The 24,795-nt window shown below is 35.4% G+C and overlaps 4 protein-coding genes across 5 annotated transcripts; 3 read left to right on the top strand and 1 right to left on the bottom strand.

Annotated features, from left to right (window-relative positions):
* Positions 1-3,141: 3,141 nt before the first annotated feature.
* Positions 3,142-6,462, top strand: LOC21400964 (O-fucosyltransferase 36). Of its 2 annotated transcripts, XM_024165706.1 has the most exons (4): positions 3,142-4,629; positions 5,262-5,511; positions 6,058-6,199; positions 6,329-6,462. In XM_024165706.1, the coding sequence occupies exons 1-4, from the start codon at positions 3,320-3,322 to the stop codon at positions 6,433-6,435; spliced, it is 1,809 nt and encodes a 602-aa protein (XP_024021474.1). In that variant the 5' UTR covers positions 3,142-3,319; the 3' UTR covers positions 6,436-6,462. The 2 variants fall into 2 exon arrangements, with proteins under 2 accessions (XP_024021474.1, XP_010096529.1); XM_010098227.2 differs by having other exon boundaries at positions 6,058-6,409.
* Positions 6,463-7,486: 1,024 nt separating this feature from the next.
* On the top strand, positions 7,487-10,531 carry LOC21400963 (uncharacterized protein C23H3.12c). Its single transcript, XM_010098226.2, has 8 exons — positions 7,487-7,950; positions 8,042-8,106; positions 8,201-8,299; positions 8,688-8,735; positions 9,171-9,240; positions 9,381-9,452; positions 9,882-10,004; positions 10,238-10,531. The coding sequence occupies exons 1-8, from the start codon at positions 7,753-7,755 to the stop codon at positions 10,379-10,381; spliced, it is 819 nt and encodes a 272-aa protein (XP_010096528.1). The 5' UTR covers positions 7,487-7,752; the 3' UTR covers positions 10,382-10,531.
* A 2,604-nt stretch (positions 10,532-13,135) lies between these two features.
* On the top strand, positions 13,136-16,879 carry LOC21400962 (26S proteasome regulatory subunit 7). The gene is made up of 10 exons (XM_010098225.2): positions 13,136-13,316; positions 14,036-14,117; positions 14,380-14,471; positions 14,578-14,655; positions 15,022-15,083; positions 15,239-15,383; positions 15,543-15,761; positions 15,847-16,028; positions 16,149-16,324; positions 16,418-16,879. Exons 1-10 carry the CDS (start codon positions 13,230-13,232, stop codon positions 16,573-16,575), a joined length of 1,281 nt encoding a protein of 426 aa, XP_010096527.1. The 5' UTR covers positions 13,136-13,229; the 3' UTR covers positions 16,576-16,879.
* Positions 16,880-17,609: 730 nt separating this feature from the next.
* On the bottom strand, positions 17,610-23,865 carry LOC21400961 (protein STRUBBELIG-RECEPTOR FAMILY 6). Its single transcript, XM_024165688.1, has 16 exons — positions 23,390-23,865; positions 22,409-22,541; positions 22,240-22,311; positions 22,073-22,138; positions 21,911-21,982; positions 21,755-21,826; positions 21,322-21,393; positions 21,170-21,235; positions 21,005-21,067; positions 20,593-20,894; positions 20,111-20,394; positions 19,404-19,678; positions 18,829-18,961; positions 18,366-18,502; positions 18,100-18,256; positions 17,610-17,971 (listed from the first exon to the last, which is right to left on the bottom strand). Exons 1-16 carry the CDS (start codon positions 23,490-23,492, stop codon positions 17,828-17,830), a joined length of 2,151 nt encoding a protein of 716 aa, XP_024021456.1. The 5' UTR covers positions 23,493-23,865; the 3' UTR covers positions 17,610-17,827.
* Between the last annotated feature and the right edge of the window lie 930 nt (positions 23,866-24,795).

Raw genomic sequence — 24,795 nt, 5'->3', positions numbered from 1 at the left:
TTAATTTGAATCTGACCAGGCTGCTCTCTCGACGTCGTGAACTTCACAACTTAGGTTGAGTTCTCGACGCATATCCTCATCCTACAAGAACTCTCATCGTCTTGATAGCATTTCACATATAACCATTTCCTCGATAGCGACCAATTCTCAATTGAGAATGTCTCAGCGCTTGGCAGTTAAAAGAGTGGTCGATTGCTTGACCGTGGTGCAACACTTTTCTTTCACTATTGCACTTTAAACTATGATATTTTCTTTTGAATATTGATTATAAATGGAATTCAATGAATTTTTTTCTTAGCTCGATATAATATGTGGATAGAATATGAATATTATCTATTCAAAATAGAGGTAGATTTACTTAACCAATATAACATGGAATTATGTAGCTTTATTGATGGCGTATTCATTTTCATCAATCTTAGACATGCACAAAGAAACCACTCCAAATCCCCCACTTACTGAACAAATACAAAATATGTTGCTACTTAGTTTTTGTGGCAGTATATATACATTGCTTGTAACTCTGAATGTAACTCTTCATTTTATTCATTAACAATACTAGACATATATAAGGGTGAAATTCGGCTGGGTAGGGTAGGGTTTTAACAAAGAGTTGGGCCAGCCCCCAAGAATCGGGCTGAGACAAAAGTGGGCCACAACAAGCTACTTGCCCTCAGAACCCGTACATCCGGTTACCTCGGGTAATCTCGGGTCGGCCGGGTTACTTTGGGTAAACTATCAGCTTTTTTAAAAATTTAAAAAAAATTTGCTTTTCAAACCACTTATACTTGAGAAAAAACATCTGAAAAAAAATTGCTTCTCATTCCATTGAGAATTATGCTTCTTGTCTAGAATACCATGTAAAACCAACTCTCATTTCAAGACTCTCGTGTACCTAGATAAACCCAAAGCAAATTTGCTTCTAGTCCATGGGTTTACCTATGCGAATGCTCATACCAAAAAGCACATCCAAAAGATCACAACCAATACTTACCTTGCAAACACGACCAAATCACAACCAACCCAAACACTTACCTTGCACAAATCACAGCCAACCCAAACTTGTCAGGGCAATTCAAAGGAGAAAAGGGGAAAAAAAATAAAATCCAACCAACCCCTTCAAATCCACCCTTGTCGCGAGCAAGCCTTCCCATTGCACAGCCCAAGCCGACGAGACAAGAGAAAAGAGAGTCTGAGGGAGAGGCGGTGAGATGCAGAGGAGGAATGGCGGAGGAAGTGAGAAGAAGAAGAAACGGCCAAAGGGGAGAAATGGGTCGAGAAAGAAAGAAACTGAGGAAGAAACAAGAAAGTAGGGCTGTAGGGGGTTTTTTTTTTTTTTTTTTTTTTTTACATTAGGACCAATATATGGTCGGCCGGGTAGGGTTTAACATGTCAAATAAAGCCCGGCCCGCGACCCTACCCGCACAGTGCGGGTTGGGCTATTTTGAAACTAAAAAAATTAATAAAAAAAGAATACCCTATATTTTCGGGTAGGATAGGCCAGGTTAATCGGGTTTGGGGTGATTTCTTACCCCCCTAGACATATATACATAGTTATATCACTAGTAAGACCAGCACGTGCGTTACTTTAATCATGTTAATTGTGAACTACATAATGAGAAAGCTTTTAAAAAAAGGTACAGGATTTTAAAGAATGAGACTTTTTTCGATATGCTAACATATTAGTAGGTCATGTTTTTTTTATGTTAAATTTACATAAAATCACGTAAAAATTAAAAGTATACAGATTTAACAATTAAAAAAACCTAACCTACCTATACGTCCGGCGTACTAAAAAATCTTTAAATAATGAATACAGACAACAAGAAAATCTTCTTTAAAAAAATAATGAATACGTACATTAACAAACAGAAACCATACAAAAAGTTCGCTCTTTTTTTTTTTTTTTTTCACTACAGAGGCATCTTCTTTATTTATCTTTTTAAGCAAAGCTTTGCAAGCTCATCCTTAATAGAGTTAAAAGGGAGAATACAAATAACCATAATGACAATTAAACATCTAAAAAAGAAGTAAGCGGCTGTAATATATATTATAAGAAAAGATATACTTGAGAGAAATTATAGAGAATGAATCTAAAAAATCTAAGATTTAAAATCAAAGGCCATCAATGAGTAATATTGCTGAAACACCACTGCATGTCATGATCGTTCGACACGTGTGTTCCAAGACGTGTCATGTCCAATTGTCACTGGGGTCCATTAGTTATTTAATTTGGGATTTTTTTTGCTAATCACCATTAGTTTGGGACTTAGGAAGCAAAATTAGCCTTTGATCAGGGTTTATGTGGCGGATAATTGTATCAATAATGTTCATTTTGTTAATATAAAACAGGATTTGTTATTAATTGACAATAGAATCCAAGACAACAACAGATGCAATTGTAGAAACCATAAAAAAAAAAAAAAAAAAAGATTCAATTGGAGATGGAGTTTCCTCTCACGAAATTAGTTTATCTATTCGAAACAAATATTTTGCTAAATCAAGAGCTGATTGGTTAGTTTCTTTACAAACAAAAGCTAAAAATACCCCTAAAGAAAATATAATAAAATAGATGCATCCAATAATATGTTTCCAAACTCAATTGTTAAAATTGACTTTAGGAACTTCTGACTACACATTTCCAACAATATGTTTATTGTTGGAACTTCTCATATGGTTCCAAAACATTTATCATTTCTTTTTTGGAATAGTATAAGAGATATTCTTTGTTTAGCATACTTGTGGACTTTCATTTTTCCATGCACTCTAGAGGATTCTCTTTTACAAATTAGAGAAATGAGACTAATATTCTTTAAAAATATATGAGTTTAAATTTTTACTTTTTATTTTTTATTAATATATTTTTAATTAAATAATTATATTAATTAAAAAATATTAATTAAAAATAAAAGATAAAAATTTACACTGATATCCAATAATTTTCTCATTACGGACCAAACACAAGTTAGACGTGTTGGGCTGGCCCAACAATCAGTTGTTGGCTAAACATACCCGTGGTGGAAGGCCGATAAAGTGTCGTTTTCAGCCACCGACAGTTGGTTCCTTCCGTACATGTTGGGCTTTCCCGTTTGTTAAAAGCACTCAATGTCACTGCTCTCACTGATCAGATGTCCCATAATTTCAATCAACTCTCTCTCCCTACGACGATCTAATCGCATATAATCTGACAATAAAGCCACAGTTTTCCTTCTTTATTTTCCTGTTTTATAATCATAAACGACAATAAAAAAAAAAAGAAAAAAAAACAATTGCCCGTAACAGTTTCGAAACAGAAGAAGCAACGGTAAAGAAGACGGAAATGGAGAGAAAAGATTCGTCCTCCGACGAAGACGACGATCGGGAGAACCTGATCGAGCAGAACGAGAGGAAGCTTCAAAACCACCCTCGATCCACCTTCCACATTGACGACGTCGATGGAGGAAACCGTGAGTTCCGGTCCCGGATACGGCGTCGTTTAAGCTCCCTCGGCTTGCTGAACAAGAAGTTCATGTTCGCCATTTTCTTGCCTCTCTTCATCGTCGTCCTCTTCCTCTCCACCGACGTTCGCGGCCTCTTCTCGGCCGATCTCTCCGGCGTGCGATTCGATTCCTTCTCCGACCGCTTGCGCGAGTCGGAGCTACGCGCGCTTTTCTTGCTCAGGCAACAGCAGTTAGGTCTTTTCGCTCTTTGGAACCAGACCTTCCATGATTCGCCCCCTATTTCTTCTAATTCGACCAACAATTCTTCTTCTTCTTCTTCCATTAACTCCTCCGCATCGGGAACGGAGCAGAATTCAGTCATTGATGATCTCAAATTCGCGGTTCTTCGGCAGCTTTCATTGAACAAAGAGATTCAGCAGGTCCTCTTGTCGCCTCACCGATCGGGGAATTCCAGCTCTATAACCGACGCCGGCGATCCGAATCTCGGGGGTTCTGATTTCGATACATGTAGAAAGGTGGACCAGAAATTCTCCCAAAGAAGAACAATTGAGTGGAAGCCGAATTCGAACAAGTTTCTCTTCGCGATTTGCTTGTCGGGCCAAATGTCAAACCGTTTGATTTGCTTGGAGAAGCACATGTTCTTTGCGGCTCTGCTGAACAGGGTTTTGGTCATTCCAAGTTCCAAAGTGGATTACCAATACAATAGGGTTTTGGACATTGATCACATCAACAAGTGCTTGGGAAGAAAGGTCGTCATTTCGTTTGAGGACTTTGCAGAGACGAAGAAGAACCATATGCACATCAATAGATTTATATGCTATTTTTCGCAGCCTCAGCCTTGTTATGTGGATGATGAACACATCAAGAAGCTAAAAGGATTGGGGTTGACGATGGGCAAACTTGAATCTGCCTGGACGGAGGATATAAAAGGGCCTAACAAGAGAACAGTCCAAGATGTTCAGTCAAAGTTTTCTACCAATGATGATGTGATTGCAATTGGGGATGTTTTCTATGCCGATGTGGAACAAGAGTGGGTTATGCAGCCAGGAGGTCCTTTGGCTCACAAATGCCAGACTCTCATCGAACCCAGTCGGCTTATAATGCTTACTGCCCAGCGTTTTATTCAGACATTCCTGGGAAAGAACTTCGTAGCACTTCATTTCCGAAGGCATGGGTTTTTGAAGTTTTGGTAAGCTTTTAGTTTTCTTGTTTCTCTCATCTCTATTTCAATGGTGATTGTATTTGAAGCTTGTTTGTGTTCATTGTCATTGCATGTTACTGGTGTATCTGGCAGTGCACACGTAATGAACATTTTGTTATAGATAGTTCCAGGTTAGATGTTAAACAGTGAGAACTTTCAATCTTCACCTAGGTGTCTATCGCGGATTGGCTTATTGCATGTCTCAAATTACATTTGCAAATTCTAGTTTGAATTGCTTTCTGGTGAAACTGTCATTTTGAGTTGCATATAGCAGCTAGATCCACACCCATGTTCTGGTTTAAGCTTAGCATTTGAAAATGCAGCCTAATTATTTGCTAGTCGCTAGTGATAAACTGTAATTTTAGTCAGAGAATTCAGTCATAACAACCTTCTGTTAAATTAGCCTTGATTTCATAGAATCACTGGCTTACCGGGAATTTATAGATAACTCGATGTTTTGGAGGCTGACTTTTGTTGCACTTGACAATGTAGAGCATGATACATTTTACTTGCTAATTCTTATTTGGCTATTAAAATTCCGTGCCTGCATGCCTTTGTTAATCTGTACTCAGAGAAGAAATGGTGCAGTGCCTCTAAATAATTCTTTCTGCTATTTCCAGCAATGCTAAACAACCAAGTTGCTTTTTTCCCATTCCTCAAGCTGCGGATTGCATCACTAGTGTGGTTGAAAGGGCAAATGCGCCGGTTATATATCTTTCAACAGATGCTGCTGAAAGTGAAACTGGTTTGCTGCAATCACTAATTGTGCTGAATGGGAAACCTGTACCGCTAGTTAAACGGCCTGCACGTAATTCAGCAGAAAAATGGGATGCTCTGTTGTACAGGCATGGTCTTGAGGGAGACTCCCAGGTGAGATACACTGTTCCAATTAAAACCTCTCGTGAATAAGTCGAGCGTCAAATGGGTAATGAGAAAAATTGTAAGAAATTAAAAGTTCCTGGAAAACTCATCTGCATCATTAACTTTAATACAATGGTGCTAGCTATGGAAATGTGGTAGAAGGGATGGCGATGATGGCGAGATGATGCCAACAGCATAATAAGCAGGGTGGTATTGGTTGTGATGCCATTATCACTAACAATAGTAGCATTGTGGGGTGGTTGCAGTAGTAATGAGTATTGAATTAGGGATGGAAAGCATAGTAGTTGGTGGTAGCAATGCTACTAATAGCGAAGACTGAACACTAGCTTGCAGTATTAAAGAACTGGTGGCTAGTAGTTGTAGTTTTGTACTCCAGCAAATAAAACCATTTTTTTGAGGCAAGATTTACTTTTGTAGGTGGTTTTCTTGCCATGATTGCATGAGACCGTTAAGTTTTACGAGCTGTATGGTTTTTATAGCGTCACTCTTGCTTGAAATGCAATATACTCATTCATTTATTATTTCTTTCGATAGGTGGAAGCTATGCTGGATAAGACAATCTGTGCCATGTCTAGTGTATTCATCGGAGCCCCTGGATCCACTTTCACGGAGGATATCTTGCGGCTCCGCAAGGATTGGGGATCAGCATCATCGTGTGATAAGTATCTCTGCCAAGGTGAAGAACCAAACTTTGTAGCGGACAATGAATGAAAGATAAATAGAAACAGAAACAGAAAAATTGTAGGAAAAGCTGTTTGAATGTTTCGTTCTATTGCTTAACCTGCCTTTTTGCAACCTTGATCAGTGTCTGCCCTGAAAGTTGTTGGTGGTGTACATTCAATGTATTATATCAGCCTCAGCCATTTGTGTACGATTCTTTCATGCTGCATATTGCAAATTTTTGAAGTATGATTAATGCAATTATTTTGTTAATTTGTTGCACAATGCTGTGCGAATAGTTTCTCCTCCTCCATGTCCCTGGAGTCGTCTTTGGGAACTATCAGATAGTTATATAACGAGAATTCTTTTTCTACCGAAGAAAAGAGAGAGAAAGACTTTTGTCCTACGCGACTTTTAAACCCAAAAAAATTCATAGACAAATATATATGTTTTGACATTATGTAGCTTAGTTGAACTCTCATTCGGAAGTTACACTTTATTCTCTGAGTTATACAAAAACACCGTTTAAAGCAGTTTATAGTTTATAATTATCCTTGAATTACTGATTTTATTTCAACTTTCCTAAAAACTAAAATCAGAGGGTATTTATGAAATTAAAATTAGTATCGCGTCATTATTTCCTTAGTATTACAGATGGGAAGGTGTGCTTTGAACGATTTCACAGAGTTTAAAAGGGTGAAAAATGTTCTGAGAACCGAGGGATGTTTTATGAAACTGGTCCGGAAAAGGGCGCCGTTTTGGTGTTTGGAAAGCGACTCCTCACCGCAGGGGGGGTTATGAAAAACGCGCCGCTTCAGCGATGCACTTTCTTTCGCTTTGCCTTTTTCTAATCTCTCTCTCTCTCTCTCTTCGTTAATTTCATTAATTTAAATTTAAATTTTAAATTTTATTATAATAAATTTTTTTAAAAAATAATCATATTTAATTTTTTTATTATAGTAAAAAATTTTCACATATAAATACGTTTAGTTTAATGATTTAAGTTGAGATATAATTTTATGTGAAAATTTTTACTGTAATAAAAAAATTAAATGGGACTGTTTTTAAGAATTTTTTATTGTAATAAAATTTAAATTTTAAATTCAAATCAATGAAATAAATAAAATCATAAAATTACATTTTAACTCAAATTAAAAACTCAAATCGCGAACTAAACCGCCCTTACAATCCCAACTCACTCTCATTTCATATCACCACTTTTCCGTTTCTTTCTTCGCGGTAAAATTTGGAATTCTACTTCTAGTACTAACCCCCAACTTTCTCATCAGAGGCCTCTAAAACCCAACTTTATAGACAGATTCATTTCTTCTTTTCCTCCATTGTTGACTTTGTATATACAAAATATTCTCCGGATTTCGATTTCCTGATCCATTCCGACCAAAAAGGAAAAGAGAAACAAGAGAGAGATTCATTCCCATTTTTTGTTTGATTGGAATATCGCATTTTCAGAGAACAAATCAAGATCTTTTAGGGTTCACAGAAAGCGCTTCCTTGGAGGGATAAATAATAGTACTGGTAATTTAGGTTTTGCTTCAGGGAAAGAAAGAAATGAGAGCGAAAGTGGTGGTGTTTCCGGTGAGAGGAAGAAATTGGTGCTTTTCGACGACTGTTCAGCCTTTGCCTTCGGATTCAGCCACTTCAGTAACTCCTTCATCTCTCAAAGAACTCTTCTCCAAGATCTCTTTCTCAAATCCGAAACCTTTCGTCTCCAATGCTGAACTTCTCATTGATTTCGTCGCTAACAAGGTTTTACTTGTTCGCATTTTCTCTTTTTTCTTTGCGTCTTTTATGTATATTTTCTTTATTCTTTTCTATTTGGGTTTTCTTTTTTTGTTAGATGAATAAAGGTTGGATGGGTCTGGAGAAGGCGCCCAGAGGGACTTTCAAAAACAAGATTCATGGGTAGACTTGAAATGAAGCATTTGAGACTTAAGGTTGTTGCTTATTATTATTATGATGTTTTTGAACCTTGGAACTTTGCATTTTGACGTTGTAGGTTGGGATTGCGGCTCTTGGCTCGGGTAAAGCCGTCTGAGATGTTCTTCAAATCTATTCCTAAGGATGTTACAGCTGTTGAAGTCACTTACCCTGCAAGGTATCATTCTTGTTCTGCCTATCTTTATTTATTGGGAGCTTCTCTGAAAATAAAAAATAAAATAAATAAATAAATAAAGCACTACGGGTTGTTCTCTGTTTTCAGCGGGTAGATATGTATCGAAAACTGTTTATTTTGCATACTTTTTCGATCTGATGTAATTTTAACCTGATCCAACCGTTAGAAACTGACACTATCAGTAGGACTGGCCTACTAGAGAAACTCCTTTATTTATTTTATCGTTGGTTATACGAGGAGAACAAGCTTAAACCTGCAATCTGACTAACTAGAGGAGAGAACCAGTCTAGTATTCATTGATTTCTTACTGCGTTTTTATTTATTTAATGTTGTAGTGTACATTTAGTTATTGTTTATAGCGATTCTGCAGTTTAAATCCACGGCTTGTGCGTCGAAGACTACAACATATTGCCCTGAGGTACATTTTCTTCACTTGTTTGGTTTAAATAGGCGCAGGTTGAATATCTTTGTGTTGCCGCTAATGAATCAACCTTGTTTGTATTTTAAATTATCTCTGACAACTAGCTAGGTTGTTAATACTGTACATAAGTTTAAATAGGTTAAGGTTATTTTTATCTACTTTTTGTTTCTTCAAGTGTCACTTGGAGTGGCAAGAGGCTAATATATTGAGAGTCGATATGTGGAGTGAAAAATGAATGTAGATGATGCGAACATTTGTGTCTTAACATTCCTTCAAGATGTATGAATGAAGCTTCTGTCCTCCGGTTTTTTAACCCGAAGCCATCTCTTCTATGATACATCTATTCACCTTTGAATAGTTTTCATAGTGGTATCTAGTTTGCATTACCCACCATGCAACTGGAGTTGATGATATGAACCATCTGAATATCAGGGGAACCGTTATACACAGGAGATACTTCTATGGTTCTGTTTCGTTGCTTCCGTTGACCACTGCATTCACTGTACGTTTATTAAAACTTTTGATTGCTCTTTGCTTTGGTAATTGCATGCTTTAAACGTATAGATTATTGGATCATTTTTCTGAAATTGAATTATATTCCTATTTGTTCTTGCTTTAAGTTTATCTCCAATGTTATTGTAGGTTTTACCGTTGCCAAATATTCCATTCTTCAGGGTCTTGTTTCGCACCTACTCACATTGGCGCGCTCTGCAGGTACCATATGTTTTTATTTTTTCTAGATATGACAACTGATAAAGCCTGGTGGCCCAAGTTCTTAAATATGTTGGAAAAGTAGATAGCTATTTTTTTTTAAAGAATTCCAAAGAAAAATTTAATATCCGTCATGTAACAGCAGTAGCTGTAGTTAATTGCATTGGGAATTGATTCATGTGTCTAATGGGGATGGTGTTACCATTTAAACTGATTGATGATTGATCCAAGTATTGTTAAGCTATTTTTACCCGTATGAGAGTAATATTCTGTTTATGGTAACTCCACTATTCTTTTGGTTTGCCTTAATGATCTGCAACTGCGAGTCACTCTTGGTCCCAGGGATTTCTTAGAATCTCGGGTCCTTTCTCCATTCCATGGATGAAAATTTACCTATCTAAGCTTCTTGCGTTGTCTGTATTGATATTTTAGGGAAGTGAGCAGCTCCTTCAGCTAGTCTCAGATGGATCTCAGAATTCAAATTCCGTCGAGGGAGATGACATTAAGTCCACCTTCTCTGAGCATGATTTGAAAAGGTTGCTCAGTTCTGCATGGGTAAGTCTGCTTCTGATTATCTAAACTTGATAACAATAACTGGACTTCGGATTTATACTGCTGGGTGAGATCGGTTGTAGGAAGACGAAGCGATTTCATGGCTGATGAGGTCAACCTGTTAAAAATTTCTCGAGACAGGGACACTTGAACCGTATTGATACACCGCAAACTTTGCATATTTCTTATTAGTATTTTCATACTTAATACTAATTTTTGTGTTCTTGCTTCATCAGGTGTTGCAGCCGTCAAAGGAGCTTGAAGAACTTATTCAACGGGGAATTGATGGTGATGGTCTTAGTAAAACTGCAATTTCAGATATTTGCAACACGTTTGATTTGAACCCAAATGATGTTCTTAAGTACAGGAATACAATGTAGTTTACATAGATGTTCTTGCGATCGGAAATGTAACAAGATGAGCCAACTTTGTGTTGGAAAAAAGGGATATTATTAGTATTTTTTTAACTTGCTGGATAAAGGTGGCCTTGGATAATAAACAAAAATTTCTCTTTTCACTTTTCATGTACGAAGAACCAAGTCCTAAATGAAAACTTTTTGACGTCTGATGTTTGCGCATGCTGAATTAAGTTTTACAAACACAACTCCTCACCAAGCTGCAAAACTAGAGGCATGCGTCTTTTCAGTTAATTTAGATTTTCTTTTATTAGAAATTTCGGATTAACAAGGAGATTGGCTTTTGCCTACCGTTTTCGATTTAAGTAAGTGATATACTCTCATTTAGTTTGTTGATTCGAGTTTTTAATTTGAGTTGAAATGTGATTTTATGTGAGAATTTTTTACTGCAGCAAAAGACGTGACTGTTTCTGAGAGTTTTTTACTGTAGCAAAACTCGAATTCTAAACTCGAATCGATGAAATGACTTTATATGAAGTTTAGGGCGTTTTGTTTCTAAAAATTTGATACGATGTGTTGTTCTTTTTTTTTTTTTTTTTTTTACACGATATGTTGTTTGTTTATTAATAAAAACAATAATTTATGCATCTACTTTCATTTCGTGCCGTTTGTGCCTAGAGAAAGTCGCTTCTTGGAAAAACGCATCTCATTTGATGTAAGATAAAACGACATGTAGTTTAAATTGAAATTTGAAATGGTAAGTCGTTTTTCAAAAGGCGCACTAACTTTAGAAACGACACGTAGTTTTGTGTTAACATAAAAACAGCATACATCTAGTGCGCATAATATGTCATGTCGTTTTCCCCGCACCTTGAAATGTGAAAAACCAACGTGTCTTAAGGGGGAAAAAAGAGAGAGAGAGAGAATAAATAAGATGATGTTTTGTTGATGGATTCAAAATCATAATTTAGAATTATTCTCGATTTATATGTGTTTTTTGTGAGAGAAAATACTGTAGCGAGCCACGAACCATGATTTGAACCACGACACGAATCCTTAAACCAAATGCACACTAAGGGATTTAAGCACAAGAGGCCTTTTTTAAAGGATGTTTTTATTTTTATTTTTATAAATGGTTAAAGTTTTACAAAATTATAAAAATGGTCTTTTTCATTAACTTAGTGGTCAATCATTACTTGATTCAGTGGTCAATCACTAATTAACTTACTGGTCAATCATGATTGACTATAATTTATCACAGATTAACTCAATTATTCTTTATATTAATCAAAATTAGTTAATAATTAATCAAATTCAATTAGAAATTAATCAATTTTAATCAAACAAATTACATATTTATTAATGATTAATCATTTATAAATTAATAATGAATCAAAACAAAATGACCATTTTCGTAAAATAAAAAAAAAATTAGTCATTTATTAAAAAAGGTGGTTAAAAAAAGTTCCCTCACACAATTTTCTAATAAATAATTACATGAAACAATGACTTTTAAACTCTATGTTTAGGATGTCTTTAATTAAAGAATATTATCAATCTATCCATTTTATTAAAATAATATCATTCTCGCTGTATTTTTATTTTTTTACATGGATGGTTTTGAATTTGATTTAATAGATAGACATGCATTAGGAAGTACATATGAAAAATAGATAAACAGAACACATTTCAAAATAAATAATGGATAAATTAGATTAAAAAAAAATTTACTATACCAATAAATATCATATGAGAAGGTGTGTATGCAAAATAGTAGTTGAGAACGCCACTTGAAGAAATATGTTTATATATATTTGAATAAAGATGCATTTTGAAAAGAAAAAATTATTTTAATGGGCAAAGAGAAAAAAAAAATTGTTTAGATAGATACTTATGAGATAGCTTTTGTTGTAACAATGTTTTAGAGGAGTACGAGAATGAAAAATATTAAAATAGCAGCGCAATTGAGAAAATTTTGTTTATTTAAAGAGGTTATAATATCTGTTTTAATTATTTTTATGGTATGTTTACCTACACGTAATCGGAATGAGCATGAATCGGAGTGGATAGGATTCGAAGTCAAAATAAACTGTTTATTTAGTGATAGGATTCAGAATCAGAGTTATTTCAAATTTCATTCATACGTTTACTTACACCCAGAATCAGAATGAAAAAGTGTAAAAGTACTAATATACCCTTTAAATCAATTTGATATTTTCAATTTAAAAAATAGTGTACTTATTATATTAAAATTAATCATAATTAAAATATTTTGTGTAATAATTGGGTACTAAAATAATAAATATATGTTGCATTTATTATTTTTTGAATTTTATCTTTAATTGTGTATTTATAAGTAAAATAAGGGTATAATAGTAAATTAATATTAATATGAGGAATGTGAGTCTCAATCCCAAGGGGGCATGGAAGTGCCAATCCCATTCCTCAATCTCAAATTTGAGTGAGGCCCACCAATCTCACTCTCATTTCAGGATAAAAAAAAAATAAGTAAATATGAGATTGACTCTCATTCTCCACTCCCATTCTTCAATCCTGGTAAGTAAACATGCCATTAGAGCACTATAGGTTAAGTGAGGATGTATTTGTTAAAAATATAACCTATTGGAGGTAAATTAGAGAGAGAGTATTTTTGTGGGGCACATTTAGTAATTACAAAACTAAAAAAAATTCAAGTCCTCTTTCTTTCTTTATAAATTAAAAAAACAAAAAAAGAAAAAAGAAAAAACAAGTACTGAGTTCGACGATTATATATAAACGAGGGTTTTAGTCGAAATTGGAAAAGCTTGTTCTCAGTGCATAGAGAGAGATACTTGGCTTGATTGGGAAGAAAGTTAGAAACCCAGAAAATCAGATGGCTCCCGAACCGGAAGACGATTTCAAGGACGAGAAGAACCCTAAGCCTCTTGACGAGGACGACATCGCTCTCCTCAAAACTTACGTAAGCTTCCCCTAAACCTTATTTTCCCCGAATCCGATTCTTCCTCTATCGTTTTCCCCCTTTTCTAGGGTTTCTTTCGATCTAGGCTTTGCGCTGCGTTTTGGAAAAATTTTGGATCTGAATTGTTAAGACTTTGAGTCGTTTTGCGTTTTTGGTGTTATTGGATTTAAAACGAAGAGGATTGGAGGTTGAGCAGAGGAATTGATTGTAAATGTGCACTTGAACAGAATCCAATTTGTGAAATACTGCAATTTTGTTTTTGTAGTTACTTTGTAGCTCCTCGTAAACCTAGAAATTTCGGGTCTTTAGTAATCCAGGTGTTTAGTTTTTAATCGGTGGAAGCAAAATAAGGTTACAAACGTTGACTATGGGTGAAGGTTTGCTTTTTCTGTTTCTATTTGTGTTCAATGGAATTATTATTATTATTATTATTATTATTATTTCTGAACTCGTGACAAACTGTGAGCAATTAATTTTGTAAATCTACAACCGTTGTGCTTTTTCCCTGATTTTTAACTGCTCTTTTGCTAGATGGGCAGCTTCTTTTTCGGATAAAAACATCAAGTTCATATTTGAGAACTGAAAACTCTAATTCTCTTAGGAGTTGTATTCTGTACACTGTTTAGTCTTTGTGTTTTGTAGAGTACAGTTATTCTGTCATTTTTATTGGCTCTTTTTGTGTCGGCACCATTCTTATTTAATTTTAATGGACCGAGCAGGGTTTAGGACCCTACTCTACTCATATCAAGAAGGCAGAGAAAGAAATTAAGGAAATGGCAAAGAAGGTCAATGATTTATGTGGTATGTATTCTTTTCCTATAATTTACCTGCTTTTCATAGAGAGATTTTCCAAAACTTTCATTACAGAATAGGGTAACTCGTAGATATTGGATGCAACAAATTTTTGTAACATTGATTTGCCTTTGTAGCTTCTAGCTTATTATACTCTAAGCTGAATGTAACATTTTGGTCTTGCTAGGTGGTTTCGATTTCTCATTTAGCCAAGCGATGCTTATACTAGACCTTTCTTTTGTTGGTCTAACTTAATTTTCATTCTTTGTAGGGATTAAGGAGTCTGATACTGGCTTAGCTGCACCCAGCCAGTGGGATCTTGTTTCTGATAAGCAGATGATGCAGGAAGAGCAGCCACTTCAGGTGCCGTGTTTCTCTTTATATGTATTTGTCTTCGTGCTGTGTGTATGGACCTGTTATTCATTTCATATGATGTGATTCTGAGGTATTCATGACTTGCATTAATCAGGTGGCAAGGTGTACTAAGATTATTAATCCGAACACTGAAGACGCAAAATACGTTATTAATGTTAAGCAAATTGCCAAGGTACAATTTTTTCTCAACTCCTTTTGTTGTAATAAGTAGTTCCTCTCTTATTCATTGCACTCCAATTTTTTAGACCCTTGTTCCTTTTGCAACTTGATAAGAAGCAAACAAGCAACAAGGATGATCAGTTTGATTGTTACAAGTGGTTTTCTCTTCTAGTTCTATTTGGCTTAGCATAATTTATTGCACTTGGTCTAATATTGTTTAGAAATTAATTTACATGATTTTACCTGTTGATCTTTACATGATATATGTTGTGTGTTTCCAATAACATCTGACTTTGAAGCAATCTGAATTTGATTATCTTTATCTGGTCACGTCATCACACCAGCAGTGGCTAATATAATTTCTATTTTTTGAACACAGTTCGTTGTGGGGCTTGGTGACAAAGTTTCTCCAACCGATATAGAAGAAGGCATGCGTGTTGGGTAGGTCTCCTTATTTGTTTTTAGCTCCAGAAGTAATGTTATTATATTGTTTATTCCAGAGACTTTTATGATATACCTGTTTGAGGCAATTATCCTTCTTCTATTTAAAGTTTAATGTTATCTGATCATCTTTTCAAATTGTACTGATACTGCAGAGTTGATCGAAACAAATATCAGATTCAGATTCCCTTGCCTCCGAAAATTGATCCAAGTGTGACCATGATGACTGTTGAAGAAAAGCCAGACGTAACTTACAATGATGTTGGTGGATGTAAGGAGCAAATTGAAAAGATGAGAGAAGTACGTATGCTACCTATTCCTTTTTGTCAATTATTTTGACTTTGAATACATTTGACAATAATCTATGTTTCAAGTATTTAACAGTGATAGCCTGAATGTAGAAACTAGTTATGTCTAATGTCTGTACGTTCAATGCTGATTTTGGTTTTTTTTTCTTAGGTTGTTGAACTTCCAATGCTTCATCCAGAGAAATTTGTGAAGCTTGGAATTGATCCTCCTAAAGGTGTTCTCTGTTATGGTCCTCCAGGGACGGGTAAAACACTTTTAGCTAGAGCTGTGGCTAATAGAACTGATGCTTGTTTCATTCGAGTTATTGGGAGCGAGCTCGTTCAGAAATACGTCGGAGAGGGAGCTCGTATGGTTCGTGAGTTATTTCAGGTCAGCTCATTCAACTAAAATTTTTCTTGCAGTAGTTAACTTCGTCTGGCCTTGTTGTCTTAACTAGTTTTGTTTTCTGGTGTAGATGGCTCGCTCAAAGAAGGCATGTATTGTTTTCTTTGATGAAGTTGATGCCATTGGTGGCGCACGTTTTGATGATGGTGTGGGTGGTGACAATGAGGTCCAGCGTACAATGCTTGAAATTGTGAATCAACTTGATGGGTTTGATGCCCGTGGAAACATCAAAGTTCTAATGGCAACAAACAGGTGCGATCATTAACCTTATTTTTCACTCTTTGGATAGCATTAGTCGCATGTCATTTTTAGTGCACCTCCCAGATTTTATGTCCTGCTTGCACAGTTTGTGACTTTTGGACCCTTCTTTAGGCCTGACACACTAGATCCAGCACTACTTCGACCCGGACGATTGGATCGGAAGGTTGAGTTTGGCCTCCCTGATCTGGAGAGCAGGACACAAATTTTCAAGATTCACACAAGAACAATGAACTGTGAAAGGGATGTTCGGTTTGAACTTCTGGCTCGGCTTTGCCCAAATTCCACAGGTAAGATGACTTGTGCTTTCCATTGTTTGATGGTCTCACTGGTCTCTTGTTCCAGACATTGGGTTTTCTAACATATGATTTTATCCTGTGCAGGAGCTGATATAAGGAGTGTATGCACAGAAGCTGGAATGTATGCCATCCGAGCACGAAGGAAGACGGTGACAGAGAAAGACTTCCTCGATGCAGTAAACAAAGTCATCAAGGGGTACCAGAAGTTCAGTGCAACGCCCAAGTACATGGTCTACAACTGAGCAGCATATTTGGTTTGTTAGCGTTCCACAATTTCAGTTTCAGTCGTACAATTCCAAGTGAATGTGATATTGTCTGAGCAAACTGAACGGGGGGCAATATGGAAGACATGATATGTTCACATAGTTCTGTCGGAGGCTTTATCCAATTTCATATCAATTGTTTGAACTTTTATCTGCTTTTGTTGTACATTTTTTATAATGCCCCTGGATTATCTTTACATCACTTTTCTGTACCGCTGTTTTTTCAATTTGGATCTGCATGGTTTATATAGTGCTGCCCTTTGCTAGACATCTTTATGATCCATTCTTCCTGGGTCTTCCCGAGGCCATATTGATTAAGTTCTGCATTTAAGAATTCGTTAATTTGAGTTTTCAATTTGAGTTGAGATGTGATTTTATATGAGTTTTTTACTGTAACAGAAAAAGTTAGATATAATTTTTCGTGAGAATTTTTAACTCTCGTAAAATTAAAATTGAAAATTTGAATGGTGAAATAAATGAGGCCTAAATCACTGGCGGGATAGCGGTTCCTTAACACTTATTTAAAATATAACTCGAGACCATTTAAGTAAATGCCCCTGTGGATTCTATAGATTAGATTAAAAAATAGCATTGTATTGCAAAATAGTTTTTTTTTTTTTTAACTCAAATACTAAAATGTGACACAATGCCTGTAATTTTGTGGGGGAAAAAAAGATAGAAGGAAAGGGAGAAAAATTCATTTGGAAAGTGATACTTTAAAACTGTGAGACAAGATAAAGCCTTGCAATTTTTCGATAAACCCTGTATAAATGACCCTCACTTTTCTTAAATCTTAATGACATTTTCTATTGGTGAATGATGCATCGTTTAGTTTAAACCAAAAAGGAAAAAAAAAGAATTTAAATTAATGAGTAATGATCTTAATAAGGAGATAGCGGACTACAAATACGTCGACATTGGTAAGAAAGTTGCGTCATATACAATGGAAACTCAATTATGTAGTTCACAGCAATACATCGAAAGAGCAATATAATTTTAAAGGGCACACGTAATCAGGAAAATAGAATCTCATTTATCCGTTGAAAGTTTAAATAATTAACTCCGCAGCAGGTCCAGTATTGATATTATTTTTCAAACAATGAAAGAACTAACTCAACTATGTACTTATGGACAAAGCATATTTTTACCAAGAGTGTATCCAGGCAACGAAAGGTGCACTGCAAGCCCCATCATGCATGGCCAAACGGATACAAGTTGCTTTCAAGAAAAGTTAGTCTCCTAAATCTTGGCTGTCTCCCCGTCTGGATGTTCCTTGGTCGACTCCGATTGTTCTTTTGCTCATGTTAGCTCGCTGCACCAACAGAACCAACGCTTGAACAACTTCTGACATAGGTGGTCGGAACTCGGGCTCCGCCTGCAGCAATGTTGTGAAATTTAAGGATCATAATTTCAAGCTTGAGGATGGCTATGTTGGCCAACTTCTAACTGATAGTTATTCGTGCCATAATTTAAACCAACTCCGTAATTTAACTCTCGGATTACCTGGATACAAAGAGCAATCACATCGGCGAACCGGGAGAGAGATTTAACGGGATAGAGACCTTCAAGCGCTGGATCTACCATTTTCGATAGAGCATCAATGTCGTGGAGCTGGGGTGATGCCCATTGAACTAGTGATTGTTCAGATCTAGGCCTTAAGCTGTTGAGAAATATAAAACAATCACAAAAGGCTGAGATAAACGACCGAAGTTCTCCCTACTTTACAAATGGGAAAAGCACTAATAACCTAGATATGTCGATATAAATACCTATCAAATGGTTTGCGACCAGTAAGAAGCTCCAGCATGATCACCCCAAAACTGTACACATCACTTTTTACAGAATATTGGCCAGCCATAAGAATCTCTGGAGCGTTAAATCCAACTTCTACATGGCTACTCAAATACTGCACATTCAACACTCAAGTTTACGTATAGCTTGCACAGCTTATGCATTATGATTGGAGTGCTTAGCATAGATATTTAAATAAAATGAAAATAACAATAAATCACATGTGGCAACGCCTGCACCAGTGCTAGAATGGCAGCATAACAGTGTTTTTTTATTTTTTATTTTTAATGAAATAACATGAACGCGTTTTAAGCATCTTTGAAGTTTGCTACCATCACTGGGTGGTTATTACTACTAACAGTTTTGGAAATTAGTTTAAATGATCGAACCTAGAGCACGTGTAATCCTTAAACTAATTATTTAAGAATAGCTCAAACATACCTCCTTTGCCCTTGGTATAAAGTTTGCCAAGCCACAGTCCGAAAGGTGTGGATTAAGCTCCGCATCAAGTAATATGTTGCCTGACTTTACATTTTTGTGAACGATTGATGGTGAGCATACTTCATGGAGGTACCTAAAAAACGCCATTCTCAGTATTAGCAGTCAAAAAAATATATCTCAGAAAAAATATTCGAGATTCTTTATGTACATCTGGATCTTGCCACAAGTCACAAAATTGAATTGCCTTCTTTTTACAATGGAATTTGTCAATGCTTGCATGAAGTATCTTATCAACCATATTTTGTCCAGATGGCAGTTTTATTAAAATCTCGAGCAGGATTTGTATTAAGTATTAATTAAGGATACTTGGCAACGTTTATCCGAGAGTAATTTACGAGTTAACAATAAATAGTTTTAGGAGTCTCAACTTGAGTTTTAGAGTAGTTTACAAGGTACTTTAAAGAGACATGGATCGTCAGAGTAAAATAAAATAATACTAATAATAATAATAATAAAATAACTCCTGAATATTTTATCTTTCGGAAAAAGGAAAAATAAATTTACTAATAACTTACTCTAGTGCACGAGCAGCCCCCAAAGCAATCTTGACCCGGGAATTCCAAATCAATGGCTTGCTGTATTCATCTGATAGATGCAGGTAGTCATGCAGTGAACCATTTTTATGGAACTCATAAACTAGCAGATTCTGTCCATGCTCTGAGCAATAGCCCACCAACTCCGTCACATTAGGATGATGCAAATGGGAGATGTTTGAAACAACCTCCGTGAAATCTTCAGATGATTGATTACCCAGAAAAAGAGCTGAATCAATTTTATTGACAGCAAGAACCTATGATATAGTGACAAGAGAAAGGAACATGTCAAAATTCAAAATCATTAATCTCAACATAACCGGGGTCTCATATCAGAAAATAAAATCATAACAAATGGTTACCTCTATGAATATCAAACCAATGAACATCATAGAGAGAGAGAGATGGAGGTCTACAAAATTTGCTAAATTAACTTTAAATGCAGGCATGTATCAGATAAAGCGACGTAAGACTAACTAGGTCCCACTCCAATCGATTTTCTTACAATTTGCATGCTTTATATCCCGGAACCAAATTTATTAGTCATTAACCAAGAGGTGGCATTTAAGTCGCAGAAAAAAGACTTTGTCTTGGATAAGAGATGAGAAATTCATGCTGACTGGAAATCAGGTTACTGACTTCACAAACCAAACTGGCATGGACAATGATTTATTAGGTAAAATTCATACCTTGCCATCATCAAATTGAGCCCGATAAATACGCCCAAAAGACCCCTCTCCAACAAGGTTTTCGATACTGAAGCTTCCAGTAGCCATCTGCAGGTCTGCTACTGAGTATGCTTTGACATTAATAGGAACAGTGACAGTTTTCTTAACAACAACTGGCTTCTTTGAGAAATCATCTTCATCAAATGACTTGTGACGCTCAATTGGCGGAGGTCTAAGATTTATTGTGGCAGGTGCATCAAAAGTTTTAGTGTCCAATGTCGAAGAAATTTGTACTGATTTCATCTCTGCTTTAAATTTCCACAGAAAAAAAAAGTGCATATTAGAAGTCTGAAATTGCAAGCAATTGTAGCATCAAATCAAATATCTTTGAAATATCTCTATACCACTAAGCCATCAAATGCAACATGACAAATAAATATATCTATATATGTAGGTTGAATTATATAAAACTGAAAATCAGATGCAAATACAATTCATATTACCTTGCCCATCATTTGAAGGCAGAGGAGCGAAGGGCTCGTTATCAATCTTTTCTATATCTGAGGATGCCTTCCTGGATCTTCTCTTTACGAGGAAGAATGCTATAATTCCTCCAACAACCAAAAGAGATATCACAATTCCTGCTATGCCTCCACCCCCTATTCCTGAACTTTTACCACCTTCCCCACCACCATCTGATGTGTCACTGTTACCACCTTTGTGACTTCGATTGTTTCTGCTTGCTGGGTTTGTACCAGGTGGAGGTGGAGGTGCAGGCCCTGACCTCCAAGAGTTACCATTCGACCTGTCGTGATATTGCTTTGTCAAGTTTTTTGAATTTCCTCAAGAGGCTAAAAACAAAAAGGAAAAAAATAAAAAAGGAAGCAACAAGTACTGATACCATAAAACACTTACTTTAAGTCAATGCCTTTCAGCTGTTCAGGAACCCAACCAGTAAAACGGTTATTTTCTACATTCCTGTTGAATACAAAAACAACTGTAATTCGATGAAATACAGGATTCTCTTCTTACAGAAAAGAAAGAGCAGTTGACTTAGTTTATCAATATACTGTTACTCACAGAACGTCAAGGGGAAGATTGGCAAGAACATCAATAGTGCCAGTAAACTGGTTATTCTGCAGATACCTGAATGAAAATGGATGATCAGTTTAGCAGTTATGACGATAAACTGGGTTTTAGTACCAGAGTAACTTGGATCATTAAATACTTACATTTTGTTCATGCTTGAAAGAGAGCTAAAACTCTGAGGAAGGTTACCTTGAATAGAATTGAAAGAGAGATCCCTAAAGCAAAAGAGACAGATTATAATCACTTTGATTTTTGGGGGAAAAGATAACTTATAAGCAAGCAAGAACACAACAAACACTGTGTCTGAATAATCCAACAGCCAGGAGGTCACTGTCACTTTGATTTAGGAAAAAACTTTTAAAATCATAACTAAAAATGAATACTATCACAAAACGTTCAATCAACAGAAACATTACGAGAAGACCTGCAAGCCTCCAAAACCTTTTTTAAAGAGGAGAACTCTTTTGACTATCCTTTTTTAAAGAGAAGCACTCTTTTGACATGTGTGCAAGATAGTAATGATATAAACAGGCACTCACATAAGCCTTTTCCCATAAGATTAAAAACCAAACTTACAATGTTGAGAGGGAAGTAAGCTTGTCAAACATGTTATCCAATTGGTTCTGAAGCTGATTGTGGCTGATGTTCCTACAGTCCCAAAACGAAGAATTAGATATGGACTTGTTATTCATATATGTTGTCTCAAAACAAAACTTAAAACCAGAAACTTACAGGTATTTAAGAGATGTTATTTGGGAAATAGAATAAGGGATGCCTCCGTTAAAATTATTACCGCCAAGATTTCTGCAGAAAAAAGAATTAACCCCTCACATAAAACGCCACAAATACATGGTAAACTAGGAATATGCTCAAATGCACAAAAATGAAGCTTACAATCTCGTCAAGTTTGGAGGTATTCCATAAGGCATACCACCTCCGAGGTTATTATTGCTCAGGTCCCTGCATAATTTATCAAGAGACCGCATAGTACATCAAAAATAAAGATTTATACGAAAAACAATCATAATTATAAAAACAATAAGAAGAAACATGATACTCACAGGATTGTTACTGATGTTAAACTTTGTAATTGATAACCAAACGATCCAGAAAGCCCAAGATCAGATAATTTACTGGGACAAAAGAAAACACAACAGAACAGATTCAGAAAACCTGTAGCAAAGAGTCAAAAGGCATTCTAAAGGAAACGAATGAAGAATAGAGAATCACATTTCAGTTACTCTTTGGCCCGAGCAAGTTACTCCTTTCCAAGATTGCCCGCATGGATCATCACCATTTGCATTCCAGCCAGTTAGCTGCGGCGGGGAGTTCATGCTAGTATACATGTTCCTTAGAGCAGCAGCTGTGAAAATCAAGTGAAAAAAGTAAACAAATTTGCAACAAATTTTAGCAAATGCTCTTCATTTAACCTCCTAATTTGTTTAGAGATTATACTGTAAAATCTTACAATTTATCCATAAAATGCCTAAACCACTATTTGAAACTCATGATTCTCATAAGAATACTCAAAGGATTTATCTTTTTCTCTCCCATCTTTCAAGAAATAACCAAGTCCCATGGAGCTGTGTCCTCAAATTCACAAAAACGGACTTTCATACATATTAGAACCAATCTAATGATAAACAAATCACACACACACACACACACACATATGTACAAGTTTCCATTAAATTAGCAGAAATTTCCATTTCAACAAACACCAACGCGGCAAATACTACTTCTATGTCTAAAAGCATTGAAATTCTCAGTAACAATTTTCTCATTTGTGAAGGCAGAACAATCAAACTGAAGTCATAGAACAAAATAACTCGTTAAAATAAACAGCTAAAAATCATATCTTCAGTTGCTTAAACCACAGTCAATCAAAGTAAAAATGGCATCTCAGCATTTCACTCAAAAAAAAAAGTGAGAAAATTCCTTTTCTCACTACAATCGGAGCAAAACGAACAACTTTTCACATCTGAGAACTCAAATCTACAATCTTTAAACACAAATCTATCCTCAAAAGTCAACTAGAACACTTCTCATACAATCTTTCCAAGGAAAAAAGCTTTCAATCTGTGAAAAAACAAGGAAAAGAGTACAGATGGGTAAGATTAGCTCAAAGAGAACCGAGAGAGAGAGAGAAGAAGAAGAAGAAGAAGAAGAGGAAAAGAGAAACAGAGGAACAGAGAAGTGTTTAGCACCGACCGTCTTGTGGATCTGTGGCGGCATTGATGAAACTTGGCTTGAATCCCAAAATGCAGACGCTGAAGAACACCAAAATCCTCCATATCTCCGACATCTCTCTCATGTCTCAGCTCCGAAAGAGTCACTGTCCGGACTCCACAGATTCGGCCTAAAACCACAATATCGTCAATCAAGCGAGCAAACTTTTTTTCTTTTCTTTTCTTCTTTTTTTAATTTTCAACAACAATTTCTGTCACTAAATTTTATTCTTGTTTAGCCATACTCAAGCAAAGCTGGCAGGCACGATTTGCCAGAAGAATCCAAAGCCACAGAAAAAAGTTCCGTTTTTTCTCCTCAGTTTTATTTGTTTATATATTTCCCTTTTTTTTTTTTTCTTTCCTTTTTTTCTTCTTGTTTTGTTCCTTCTTGGTAGTAGGAACTAGGAATATAGGCTCTCGGTTGGTGTGTCTTTGTATTTTTTTTGTGCATCTACTATCTACAAGTCTTTTTAGACCATATCTCTTCTCCTCTTTTCTCTCACTCTAAGAATAAATTAATAAATACATGTAATAAATAAATTATAAGTAGTAGCCTTCACAAGGAGGATCACACGCTTTTGGGTTTATTCTACATTAAAAATATAGTAATGATTGATTAAAGGGTAAGCCATTAGTGGCTTCCATGGCAATGTAAAATATTGACGGTGTTTGAAATTAATCTCATTTTTATTTTTTATATTTTTTAAAAAAGAAAAAAAAAATATTTTTAAAATAATGTTTGGCGTAATAAAAATAAAAAACGGAAATAAAAATAATTTTTTAGTTTAGTATAAAATAAATGAGAAACGAAAAACGATTTTTAACAGAGAGATAAATAAATACATTAATGAGTTTTTTTACACTGAAAATAATTTTTTAATAAAACTACCAAACATATTTTTAAAAATAATTTTTAACTGAGATTAAAAATATTTTTATTTTCTTTTTCATATAAAAAATAAAATTATTTTAAAACGAATTCTAAACGCATTCATTATTCCCTCTCTCTCAATCTCAAGCCCGTAAAAGTAAAACCGCAAATGAATAGTTTACTGTGGAGGTTGAATAACAAATTGGGTTTGCAACAAAAAAAAAAAAAAAAAAAAAAAAAAAAAAAAAAAAAAAAAAGACAAGAAAAGGAAAAAGGACAAAACTAAATGTAACGTTAGATTTCCAACAGTGACGTTCACATGATTCTTGTAAAATAAGGTAATAACAGATTAAGTGGTGATCTTAGCCTAACTGTTTGTTTTTGCTTTTCTTGGTGGTGGGGTTTTCTATTGGGGAAATCTGTGGTGCCCAAGCGATGAGTTAAAAATGCAAACAAATCGAGTTGAAGGCAAGCAACTAAAAATGATCTCGTTTATTTTATCGATTTGAATTTATAAT

This window comes from Morus notabilis, unplaced genomic scaffold (genome assembly GCF_000414095.1).
Source record: "Morus notabilis unplaced genomic scaffold, ASM41409v2 Scaffold1315, whole genome shotgun sequence".
NCBI lineage: Eukaryota > Viridiplantae > Streptophyta > Magnoliopsida > Rosales > Moraceae > Morus > Morus notabilis.
This window is presented reverse-complemented; position numbering and strand designations above follow the sequence as displayed.

Excerpts from the sequence above, each read along its gene's own strand:
- LOC21400962 (XM_010098225.2), top strand. The coding sequence starts at position 13,230 with ATGGCTCCCGAACCGGAAGACGATTTCAAGGACGAGAAGAACCCTAAG. Across the intron at positions 15,762-15,846 it reads TGGTTCGTGAGTTATTTCAG|ATGGCTCGCTCAAAGAAGGC; the intron begins GTCAGCTCATTC and ends TTTCTGGTGTAG. Across the intron at positions 16,325-16,417 it reads GCTTTGCCCAAATTCCACAG|GAGCTGATATAAGGAGTGTA; the intron begins GTAAGATGACTT and ends TATCCTGTGCAG.
- LOC21400961 (XM_024165688.1), bottom strand. The coding sequence starts at position 23,492 with ATGAGAGAGATGTCGGAGATATGGAGGATTTTGGTGTTCTTCAGCGTC. Across the intron at positions 20,395-20,592 it reads GCCTTCAAATGATGGGCAAG|AGATGAAATCAGTACAAATT; the intron begins GTAATATGAATT and ends AATTTAAAGCAG. Across the intron at positions 17,972-18,099 it reads TGATTGCTCTTTGTATCCAG|GCGGAGCCCGAGTTCCGACC; the intron begins GTAATCCGAGAG and ends ACATTGCTGCAG.
- LOC21400963 (XM_010098226.2), top strand. The coding sequence starts at position 7,753 with ATGAGAGCGAAAGTGGTGGTGTTTCCGGTGAGAGGAAGAAATTGGTGC. Across the intron at positions 8,107-8,200 it reads TTCAAAAACAAGATTCATGG|GTTGGGATTGCGGCTCTTGG; the intron begins GTAGACTTGAAA and ends TTGACGTTGTAG. Across the intron at positions 10,005-10,237 it reads GGTTGCTCAGTTCTGCATGG|GTGTTGCAGCCGTCAAAGGA; the intron begins GTAAGTCTGCTT and ends TTGCTTCATCAG.
- LOC21400964 (XM_024165706.1), top strand. The coding sequence starts at position 3,320 with ATGGAGAGAAAAGATTCGTCCTCCGACGAAGACGACGATCGGGAGAAC. Across the intron at positions 4,630-5,261 it reads CATGGGTTTTTGAAGTTTTG|CAATGCTAAACAACCAAGTT; the intron begins GTAAGCTTTTAG and ends TGCTATTTCCAG. Across the intron at positions 5,512-6,057 it reads GTCTTGAGGGAGACTCCCAG|GTGGAAGCTATGCTGGATAA; the intron begins GTGAGATACACT and ends TTCTTTCGATAG.